Source organism: Tursiops truncatus, chromosome 16 (genome assembly GCF_011762595.2).
Source record: "Tursiops truncatus isolate mTurTru1 chromosome 16, mTurTru1.mat.Y, whole genome shotgun sequence".
Classification (NCBI taxonomy): domain Eukaryota; kingdom Metazoa; phylum Chordata; class Mammalia; order Artiodactyla; family Delphinidae; genus Tursiops; species Tursiops truncatus.
The window spans coordinates 31,309,234-31,321,813 of NC_047049.1; the positions used below are offsets into that span (position 1 = coordinate 31,309,234).

The following is a 12,580-nucleotide window of genomic DNA, read 5'->3' on the forward strand; positions in this document are numbered from 1 at the left end:
CCCATGCACATAGAGCCCGCACTCTGCAACAAGAGAAGCCACCCGCTCACCGCAATGAAGAGTAGCCCCCGCTCGCCACAACTAGAGAAAGCCCGTGCGCAGCAACGAAGACCCAATGCAGCCAAAAATAATAAAAATAAAATAAAATAAAATTCGGACATAAGTGCCACGAAGAAAAATTCCAGAAAAAAAATCCAATTATTTTAATCCAGTCTAGATAAAAATGGATCACTTAACTCACTTAGATATATTTAGGTTTAACTCCACCATTTTCTTTTACGCTTTCCCCTTGTCTCATCAGTCTCTACAGTCCCTTTTCTCTCTCTTTTTTTTTTTTGCCTTCTTTTGGATAGTTTGAGTATTTTCTTATTATACTATTTTCCTCTTCAATTGATTTGGAAGACATATTTTTAAATTCTCTTTAGAGGTCATAAGTTAAAATCTAAGTCCTTGATTTATCAAAGTCTAATATTAAGCTTTACCTTTTTCTCCTCCTAGTCAATGCAAGTATCTTTAATTACATTTATGCTTCTCCATTCTTTACTCCATTCTAAAAGTTTTATTTTATTTTATTTTTTTTTTGCGGTACGCGGTCTCTCACTGTCGTGGCCTCTCCCGTTACAGAGCACAGGCTCCGGACGTGCAGGCTCAGCGGCCATGGCTCACGGGCCCAGCCACTTCGCGGCACGTGGGATCTTCCCAGACCGGGGCACAAACCCGTGTCCCCTGCATCGGCAGGCAGACTCCCAACCACTGCGCCACCAGGGAAGCCCTGAAAGTTTTATATTTTAACTCTCTCTATATTTTTATACCCTGTAAGACATCATTATATCACTACATGATTGTTCATTGAGACTTACCCACATATTTACCACTCTCTTTGCTCCTCAATCCTTCCTTACTTGCTCTGTGTTCCTTATGCCATGACTGTTCTTTGCCTTAAGTTGTAGTTAATTTTATAAATAACGCTAGTTTGTTTTGTAAATACTGAAGGTTTCTGTTCATTCATTCAACTAACATTTATTGAGAGTTCACTATGTGCCAGTACTTGTACAAGACATATGTCAACTTCCTCAAGTAATATTGTTTGCATTTAACTAGGTTATTCTAGGAAACCAATTATTTAAAACAACTTGCCTCTAGTGGTTAAGAGCTTGTAGAGCCATTTCAGGTCAATGGGCAGAGAGTCAGGGAAATTCTTTAACTATCAAATCACTCTCACAGTTGTCATATCTTTGTGCACAGTTTAACTTTCTACCCAAAAAAAGGCTCCCAGAGAGCCTTCTTGCTTTTGAAGATTCCTTGACACATAATCATGTGTTGTCCTGAAATTATTTTTCCAGTTATTTTATTCTTTCCTAACTTCTCTTCCCAACAAGTCTATCAGCCAATGATTCCCAACTTGTAGATCACGTTTTTTTACAGGGGTCCTTAACTCTATATACTATCTGAGTATTGTTTTTAGATGGAATTAATAATATATCCTGCACATATGTGTATGTGGACTAATTCTCAAACATATACAAACACTTGAGATAAATATAATCCAAGTCAATTGAAAGGTATTAATAAGCTCATAGTAGTTTTTAATCAACATGTATTTTTTTAAAATAGACTGTAAAACTACTTTCATGTGACACCTCTATGAAATATTCTTACACAAAAATGAGTTTTTACAAAAGGTTGGAACCATTTCTATAACTGCCTAAAGACTAAGGATCTTCAGCAATCCCACTCCTGGGTATATACGCAGAAAAAATGAAAACTCTAATTCGAAAAGATACACGCACCCCAACGTTCATAGCAGCACTATCTACAATAGCAAAGATATGGAAACAACCCCAAGGGCCCATCAACAGATGATTGGCTTAAGAAAAAAAAAATACACACACACAGCCACACGCACACACACTGGAATATTACTCAGCCATAAAAAAGAATGGAATAGTGTAATCTGCAGCAACATATGGACCTAGAGAATATTTTACTTAGTGAAGTCAAAAAGAGAAAGACAAATACTATATGACATCACTTATATGTGGAATCTAAAAAATAATACAAATGAATCTATACACGAAACAGAAACAAACTCCAGATGTAGAAAAGAAACTTATGGTTACCAAAGGGGAGAAGGAGAGAAGGAGGAACAAATTAGAAGTATTGGATTAACAGATACAAACTACTATACCTAAAATAGACAAGCAACAAAGATTTACTGTGTAGCACAGGGAATTATATTCAATATCTTGTAATAACCTATAATGGAATATAATCTGAAAAAAATACAACTGAATCACTTTACTGTACACCTGAAACTAACAAAATATTGTAAATCAGCTATACTTTAATTTTAAAAAAAGAGTAAGGATATTGTTATTTTCTTATTTTATATCATCCATAGCATTGTACTATACTCTGTCTAAAGAAATTACTTAATAAATGCTTGATGAATACGTGAATGGCCTAAAACCTACCTTATCTGCCAATAATAATCCTGTAAAGATTTTCTGGTCAGCTGGCTTGTTTCCAAATTTTCGTTTGCTAATTTGGTAGCATCCTTCAGTGCTTTAAGCTACAACAAAGAAAAGAGCTTTTTTGGTACATTTCATCCACTTGTTACCATCATGCCAATTCACCTGTAGGTCTAGGTATGAGCAGCAGAAGCACAAGTGTATAACTTTTTGTATATTACTGTCTTGTCTTCCAAAATACATTTTATATAAGCACCTTGGGGCAGAACTGAGAAGAGCCTCAATATTTGTCTAAGAAACAAACATTATACCTTGAAACTTCTAAGTAATTAATCAATTAATATAAAGAAATGCCAATCAATCAAGATGATATATTGAGCACAGGCATCTATCTTATCTTCTATCTAAAATCCCATGGTTACAGAAAAGATATCTCTCTTTATCATATCCACTACCATCATCACAACCATACCTATACATGTATTTTATAATTATATCAACACATCTATATCTCACTATAAAATAAGTGTATAACAACATAGGATAACAAGTAAAATAAAATCAGCAAAATATATGGAGGAAAGTATAAAACAGACAGAAATAACCACAGAGAATATCGACAGAGAAATAAAAAATAAAATAAAAAAACAGACTCTAGGTCCATCCACCTCACTGCAAATAAGTCAATTTCATTTCTTTTTATGGCTAATATTCCATTGTATATATGTGCCACATCTTCTTTATCCATTCATCTGTCACTGGACACTTCGGTTGCTTCCATGTCCTGGCTATTGTAAATAGTGCTGCAATGGACACTGTGGTACATGTCTCTTTTCAAATTATGGTTTTCTCAGGGTATATGCCCAGTAGTGGGACTGCTGGGTCATATGGCCATTCTATTTCTAGTTTTATAAGGAACCTCCATACTGTTCTCCATAGTGGTTCTATCAATTTACATTCCCACCAACAGTGCAAGAGGGTTCCCTTTTCTCCACACCCTCTCCAGCATTTATTGTTTGTAGATTTTTTTGATGATGGCCATTCTGACCAGTGTGGGGTGATACCTCGCTGTGGTTTTGATTTGCATTTCTCTAATGATTAGTGATGCTGAGCATCCTTAGAAAGGCATCTTTATAATTTTGGTTTGCCAGACACTATTGGTCGCCCTTGAATACTCATTTCTCTTGGTAGGCAGAGCCCCAATTTTGTTCAGTTGCTCAATCTTCTTCCATTTATTTTAGACGTAAACCCTGATGAGTTTAGCCATTTGTAGCAATGTCATTCTTCTCTCTCGTGACTGGTTTAGGCATTTTAATGTGATATAATTCTAGGCAATGAGACATGAGGGGAAATCTGCTGTGGTGTAAGGGAAAGGTTGGAGAGGGCTCTCAAAGTGAGACTCTAGGCTGCATATTGTGTGTCTGGCCAGCATGCCTTCAGCTGGAGCAGCCACTCTGCTAGTTCCCATGAGAAGAGCTAACCAAGTCAACTTTCTGAAGATGAAGGTTAGAAAGAGAGAAAAGCCAGGGTTATTGATGATATTGTTGAGCCATCAAATTAACCAACTGTAGAGCTGCCCTAACTTCGGACTTTTGATACAGAAGGTAATACTTTTTCCCTATTGTTTAAAGCAATTGAGAGAGAGTTTTCTGTGAGTTGTAACCAAAGGTATGCTAATTGATACAAATCTAGGAAGCGTAGTAAGTGAACAACAAAACTTAAAATCCCCAAAGAAAAAAACTGACAGATTTGACTTCATAAAATTTTAAATATTTCCAAGAGATAAGAAAAATGAAGTTGAAAGGCAAGAAACAGAATGGGACAAAAATATATAAAACATATTCAAAAGACATATATCTTGTATGGACTTACATCCAGTGTGTGTGTGTATGTGTGTACATGTGTATATACGTATATGTGTATATATATGAAAACTCTTATAAAGATACACAAAGCTACAGAAAAATGGGCAAATAATATCAACTACTGGTTAGGACTCTGGGAAGTGGGGTCTGTCCTGTACTGTCAGTGGAAATTCAAACTGAAAACCTTTTTTGGAAAGGCAATTCATTACTCTCTAATAAAATTTAAACTTCATGCACCCTTACCCTTGACCAAAAAATATCACTTCTATGAATCTAGCCTAGATTTCACTTGTGTGAAAGAAGTTTTCATTTGTGTGCTCGAATATATGGGTACAAGGATGTTCATTGCTATATTATTTGTAATCATAAAAAGATGGAAATGACCTAAGTGTCGTGAATGGGAAGTGATTAAACATATTAAAATACAGGTATATTATGGGTCTATATATAGTGATATGGAAAAAGCTCCAAGATGCAGAATTAGTTTTAAAAAACGAAGTTGCCAAATAATACATATGGGAAGATCCAATTTATGTTGAAAACTATCATGGCATATGTATACACACAGATACATGGAAAAGAGAACTTTAAAGCTGTAGTTCAAACCATGAGGTGAAGATTGAAGTGGGTCTTTCACACTTTGAAACTTCTACACTGAATCATTTACAATGAGAATGTACTCCTGTATTACTTGTGTAATTTAAAAAAAAACTAGAGGGAAAAATAGCAGAATGCTGCCAAGTTGAGGATCCTTTCTACTCTCCAATACTGTCTGCAGCATTTCTCCTTGTTCTTTAAGTGAGATTCATACTCATATAAAGGGACATATTCCAGTTTCAGAATTCCTTGGATGTCAGTGAGTTTCCCACTACTCTGAAGTTGGTTTGAACCCACTGAGAACAAGCAGAGCCATACATTTCACACCAACGGACTAAAAGGATACATACATTATAAATCAGTATTTTGGTAGGAGACCAATGGACACACTCTGTAACACTTGGCCTTTTCTCCTCCTCCCTACTGTTCTTCTCCTCTTTCATTTTAGAAGGGCATGAACATGACCTACCAAATTTCTCTTTTTACAATTTACCAGGAAATTGGAGAAAATGTTTATGTGCACATAAGGGAATAAATTGAAGAAAAGTAAAAATCAGCTAAGAAATTACTTTGGGTTCCTAAGAATCAAAATAATAATAATAATAAAAAACATGTTACAAATAATGATCCCCAAATGTTATTTTATACAGAGAGCCATGCTACATGAAAAACAAATGTAGAGTTTTTATGTACAGTAATAGATAGTACTCTAGTGAAATATAATTGATATTGCTAGATCAGACTTCAAAAATTATACAATACTGTTGGAAAACTGTCTATTAAGTAGAAATCTATAAATCAAGTCACTTTTTCAATGACCTACATCTTAATTTCAGAGTTGATTCCTTCATTCATAAAAACAATGGTCATATTAAACTAAAAGTTAGAATATTCAATATTTGTTTTAGGAAATATTCTGACCTTAATAATTCATGGTCTTCATCTGTTAAGTTCTCCCACACAATTGCTATGTGAAAATTCAATCAAATGGATTAAGTCCTGTAGTTTTTGCACTTGTATTTTAAAAGGCAGATATATTAAGGTACAATTCATTTCCAGCTTACTGGAATATCTTGGTGACTCTATTAGTTTTGAATATTTAGCTAAATACCTCACTAAATATTTATTTTTAACTGTATTAATTAGCTGAATGAGACCTATCAAAATATCTTTTCAGAGAGAACACTAGTTAACAAAATGCTCATGTATCAAAAATTCAGCACAGAGTCTAGATGAGAGGTGCAAATTCATAAAAATAATCAGTGGGTACTCCTTCGATTTCTCTTCAGATTTTATGTACCCTTTATGACGTCATTAGATGACTACTTGGATCAATCATTCTCAGACTAACACTCTTCATATTTGATGAGAGATTCAAGGTCACTAATATTTTTATCAAAAATACACTCTTACAAGATTGAAAACAGCCATTTGGCTCTTTTAAATAGTAATGATTTCAAATATTCTTCTTGAGTCATAGGACCAAGAATACCATTGATTAGCAAACATTTATAGATGCTAAATATCCTGCAGGATATGTTTGAGGCTGCCTCCCTAGCCAGTTAATTCCTATAGTTTCTTTTCAGGAAAACTGAAATCAACCATTCTTTTATTTGATTAAATATTCAAAGTGCTAAGGGAACATATTCAATGATAGCTTGCTCTGTACTAAGAAGTCTCTTTTCTCTTTCAATATTAAAAGTTCAGCTCTGTAAATATAATGAAAACCATTCTCACCTTCTCATAAAGCAGCTGAGGTAAATTCTGTTGCTGCCTGTCCTGAAAACACTCATAAAGTTGGAGCAGCCTAGCACATAACACTTGCTCTTGATTGAAGAGAGGATGATGACTGAATTGCAAACCCACAATGTTGAGATCTAATTGGTACCTTTCCCTTTGACCTTCCATTTTGTTCCTAATAGAGCTTTCTAGATCAGACTTCACTGCCTTTTAAAGAAAAATATTTACAGGATATTAATTTTATTCTATTTCTTTTGAAATTACAAGTAACTTCTTTAAAAAGTAATATGTTAACTGTAAGAAAATTGAGATACAGAAAAGAAAAAAAACAATTATTTGCTCCTTCTTCCTCAAAATTGATTATAGCCCTTGATTTCATAAAATATATTTATACTGCAGCATTTTAATCACCTTGCTATAAATTACTGTCATCTACCTTACTATTGTGTGCTGGTAGAGGTTGAACTTTCAAGTTATAAGCCGCCAAATAATTTCCTATAGGAGCACTATGAAAAATGGTGTTTAGAACTGGTGGGTCAATAGTTCACTATGTGATGTTCTAACAGTCATCTGTGGCCAGAGTTAAATGACAAACCCTTATTAAAACATTTTTCTTAAGTGAATATGTTGGTAATTCCCTGGAAAATTCCCTGGAGGGGCCTGGACTCTCTAAGCAAATGTTATAAGGAGACCATCTTTCTTTATACATGACACTGTCTCCATTTGTAAACCAGATTGTCCCTAAATTAGTTGAAGTCCGTAGGCCTTAGATTGTATTAAAAATGATTCAACAGTGTTTTAGTACACTACTTTGAATTTAAGTACTTATGTTTGAATATTCATGTGATTAGTTTTTAGTGATACAGTTTGAGAAGGTTAATGGGTTACTTAGCACGTACAGCTTAATTCATGAATGGCTAGCCACTCCTGATATGAGCCATGACTGCAACCACCTAAAAAACACAGCATGAGCTCTTTCTAGATCAATCTGTAGTAGTAGAACATACCCTCCAGTCTGTGTCATTGCTATTACACCTGTTATTACACTGAAAAAACTGCTGTCCCACCCCTGATCTGGTGTGGCATATCCAGTGCTTCTCAAGGACTGTAGGTCACCAGGATGATGCCTACATCTCTCCCTCCCTCCTCTCTCCTGAGCTAGGAATCTCCTCCTTTTTCCTCTCTGGATTGAGGGGAGGCAAGAAAATAGTAATAAAGCTTGTTTTTGTTTTATCCTTATCTTGTAAGTCTCTATTCTCAATGTAAAGGCCAACTCAGAAAGGGAAACCTGCACTTAATTCCACCTATAAAATTCAGTAATCGGTAGTAAATTGGTCATTAACCAGGCAAAACCACCAAGGAAATAAACAGTTTCCATTTTACACCACCAAATTATAATGGAATAATTTTGGAAATTCAAGTTGCTAAGCTAGAGATGCCTGTCTTATTAAGCAGATTCAGTACTGGACGAATAACCATGCTGCTTACTTGCTTTGGGTTTCTACTGGAATAACACAAACATCTGCCCTCGGTCCCGTCCTATTCAATACCTACTGATTGTGGTGCTCAGATGCTAGAGAAGGGTAACTGAGATGGCGGAATATCCAACAGCAGTCAAAGGAAGCAAGTTTAGACTGGAAAGCAAAAGCTAAAGGTGGAAGTAGGCTTCAAATATTTGAAGAGCTGTCACATAAGTGAGGTAGTTTATGAGTTCTTTATGGCCAAAGTCAAAAGAGCAATAGTGATCCAGGAGACAGATTTTAATTCACACAGAAAACAATAAACAATTGGAACTGCCTAATACTGGAATGAGCTCTCTTGGGAGATAGTAAGCTCCATGACACTGGTTAAAAGCAGCAGTTGACTGAAGGAATTATGTGAACTTCTAGAACTAGGTAAGTGTGTTAGACCATAAGAACAAAGATCTAGGCAACAATGAATCAAAAACCAGATGAAAGTACAAAACCATCCATGCTGTTACACGGCATAACAAGTTAAAAAAACAGATTTTCAGAGACCCAGATATTGGAGTTTGATCAGATATGGACTTTAAAGTAGCTACTATTAATGGATTTTAAAAAGAGTAAAAGATAAAATACATGAAAAGATGAGAAGATGAAAACATAGGGCATTCCACAAGAAAACTGGAATATATACAGAAGAATCAAATGTCAAATGAACACTTTGAAGCTAAAAATATACTGAAAATATCCGAAATTAATAATTCATTAGATGGGTGATTCTGGAAATATAGTGGCCATGTAGTTTTAGATCCAGGCATACTTCACTTCATTGTAACTTGCTTTATTGTACTTCTCAGATGTCGCATTTTTTAAAAATTCTTTAATTTGTAAAAATTGATTCATGGCAACCCTTTGTTGAGCAAGTCTGTCAGCACCATTTGTCCAACAGCATTTGCTTAATTCCCGTCTCTGTGTCATATTTTGGTACTTCTTGCAATATTTCAAACTTTCTCATTATTATATTTGTAATGGTGATCTGTGGTCTGTGATCTTTGATGCTACCACTGCAAAAAGGTTATGACTCCCTGAAAGCTTAGATGACAGCATTTTTTAGCAATAAAGTATTTTTTAATTCAGGTATGTACATTGGGTTTTTTTAGACATAATGCTATTGAATACTTAATAAACTACAGGGTAGCATAAACGTAACTTTTACATGCACATGTATAAAATCCAGGTAAATGTATAAGAGGAATGCCAGAAGAAGGAATAAAGGGCATATAGTAAATAATTAGGCAAAACTAGTCAACAAAAAACAAGCAAATAAGACCTGGGGTAATAGAGGTATGACACAGTATTAAAGTACCTGGCCAAGGCAGCAGCAAAGAGAGGATTTTGATACTCAGGGAGCTATTATCTCTGTTTCAATGGCCCTTATGTTATTTTTATTCCAGTGAGAAACCCCAAATGAACCTTGCCTCCATGGCTGGCTGAGCAGAGTAAAAAATGCAGAGAAGATAGAAGGGAAAGGCAGGCAGAGGCATTTGTGTGGCACTAATTTGAGAACATTAGCTGTTAAGGATGCTGCTACAGAATGAATTTTAATGCTCAGTTTACATGCTTGATGAAGTGACATTTACATTTATTCCCAACTCTAAGAGTCCATGAAATACTGAAATTAGCTTGGATGAAGCTAGAACAGATGTAGTTGAGGAAAAATTACTTGTTCAGCCCAGTGGTTTCCAACTTGGGATTCCAGATGGTTACAAAGGTTAATCTGGATAGTGGCTAATGTTTATCCAAAAATTATATTTTCTGCATTTACTTATCATCGCTTTGTTCATTCAGTTATTCATGTACTCACTCATTCATTCAGCAAACTGCCATTGTTTCAAGGACCTCCTTCTCCAAGAGCAATGGTCTCCAATAATTATGTTAAAAGATCTGTGCTATATCTTGAGCAAAATTTAAATAAAACACACTGTCACCATACCATGCAAAAGTTATGCCATGTAACAGCAAAAAACAAGATAAAATAAATACCAGGGATTTCCCTTCCTTCCTCTTTTATCCTTTTATTTTTTAATTTTTTAATGGAGATGGATTTTATAGTAACTGGGGAAAAACAGAAAGATATTGCACTGTTGGGTGGGGGTGAGGGGGTCATTTATAAAATCTTGGTAAATGTGTTATACTATGAATTACGATGAGGCAGAGACATTGCCAGGCTCTCATGGTGTGATAGGCACCATGAAGAAAATAGGATTGTCTAAGATTATGCCAGTCAACTGATGTCTTTCTCTTCTAAATTATACAGGACCCTAAAATCTTACATCTACTGAAGTGATGAATTCCATTACAAATTATGTAAGTATTCACTGAGTGTCTGCTATATGCTAGGCATTTGGATATGTGCTAGTGATTTAAAAAAACAAAACAAAAAGAAAATCTTACCCTGGTTACAGTCAAGCAGGGAAGAGATTAGGTAAACAGAAGACTTAGATACAGATTGAGCCTTAACAAAACTGCAACCCAGTCTGAAATCAGTTAAGTCCCTGATTGGATTAAGATGATTATCCCCACTCAATATGCCTAAAAAGTAGAGGAATGAACTTTTCTGCAAGAAGATATGATCTAGAGTTTCTACAACTTTTCATATATAATATATGGAATATAATAAAAAAATACCAACTATAATAAAAGACAGGACTAAAAGCGCAAAATCAAGAGAGAAGAACAAATAATAAAAACAGATTTTGAGGGACCCAGATATTGGAGTTACCAGATATGGACTTTAAGGTAGCTATTATTAATGTGTTATAAAAATAGAGTAAAAGGGGACTTCCCTGCTGGCACAGTGGTTAAGAATCCGCCTACCAATTCAGGGGACAAGGGTTCGAGTCCTGGTCCAGGAAGATCCCAAATGCTGCAGAGCAACTAAGCCCATGCGCCACTACTGAAGCCTGCACGCCTAGAGCCTGTGCTCCGCAACAAGAGAAGCCACCGCAATGAGAAGCCCGCGCACCGCACCTAAGAGTAGCCCCGACTCACTGCAACTAGAGAAAGCCCGCACGCAGCAACAAAGACCCAACACAGCCAAAAAAAAAAAAAAAAAAAGCCATCAGCCAAAACTGTTAGAGGTTTTGTCTACTCCAGTTATGGGTTACAGCAAGGAATTCTGAAGCAGCTAGGGGCGCCTACTCCCTAGAAAATTTTATGACAAGGCTTCACACTAAAGAGAAACTACTGGAAGTGGAATAAAACTTGAGATGGTCAGGGACCACAGAGATTAATAGAAGATACAGAAAAAAATCTGGGAAGGAGAATACAGCCACTATATTGTTTAACACTACACAAAAACAACAGAATTCTGTGACATCAGAAAAGTTATCTGAAACAAGCTTTTTCCCTAAAATTTCAGGAAAACTAATTTAATATAAGAATGAACAGCAGAAAAGGCTCAAGATTAAATCTATACAAAGTTTCTATAATAAAAATGAATAAACAGTAATATAATATCCCCACAATCAAAGCATACCAGAAAGACATTCAAAAACATAAAAATAGAAATGTGGATTACAAAACAAGCCAAAAGACATTAAGAAAATTTATGACATTAAAGAACACAAACCAGAATTTGGAAAACTCAGAAATGAGGTAACAATAGAGTAATAGAAATAATTAAAATTTTTTTAAGTATTTAGACATTAAGCCTAAACTAGAAGGAACACAAAAACAAAGATCACAGAATGCTTTTTCCTTAAGGTAAAAAAAAGAGAAATCTTTTCAAGTAAAAAATAAATGAAGAAGGGGAAATAATTCATTAGATGGATCTAACAGGAGATTAAACACAGTAGAAAGTTAGCTAAGTGAACTAGAGGGCAGGGCAACAGAAAATATTCAGACTAAACTCAGAGGGAAAAAGGGATGAAAACAATGCAAAAGCAGAAGATAAAATGGATATGTATACTTGATGTTCCAGAACACAAAGAGAAAGAGATTAGGGCAGAAGCAGTATTTGCTAAGATAATGGCAGAGGATTTTCCAAAACGGATGCATAACATGGAGGCATACAGTGAGGAAGCCCTAATAGCCCAAAGCAGGATCAGTATAAAGAAAAAGCATACCTTAACATATTACAATGGAAGTCACACCTTAACATATTATAGTAGAAAACCAAAGACAAAGAGAAAAACTGAAAACCACAGTAAGACTTTAAGCTGACTTTTCAGTAGAAACAATGAGATTCAGAAATGAGTGGAAAGTTATCTTCAAAGTGCTAAAAGAAGAATAACAACCAACCCAGAATTCTAGACCGTTTACTTCAATGGTGTGCTGGAACTTCTCCACTGGACTCCCAGAATTCCATAATGGCACTCTTGTCCATGGGTGATTGTCAAAATCAGTGTTCTCTGGAGAGAAAGATGGTAGAAAACTCTTGACA

General features: G+C 35.3%; 1 protein-coding gene across 1 annotated transcript in view; it reads right to left on the reverse strand.

Annotated features, from left to right (window-relative positions):
• Window positions 1–12,580, reverse strand: part of CC2D2B (coiled-coil and C2 domain containing 2B) — a 96,615-nt gene that overhangs the window by 66,326 nt on the left and 17,709 nt on the right. Inside the window, exons 10-11 of the mRNA XM_073794148.1 lie at window positions 6,671–6,880; window positions 2,475–2,572 (exon numbers count right to left, since the gene is read on the reverse strand). Coding sequence (XP_073650249.1) covers window positions 2,475–2,572; window positions 6,671–6,880 — 308 coding nt within the window. The remainder of the gene's footprint in view (window positions 1–2,474; window positions 2,573–6,670; window positions 6,881–12,580) is intronic.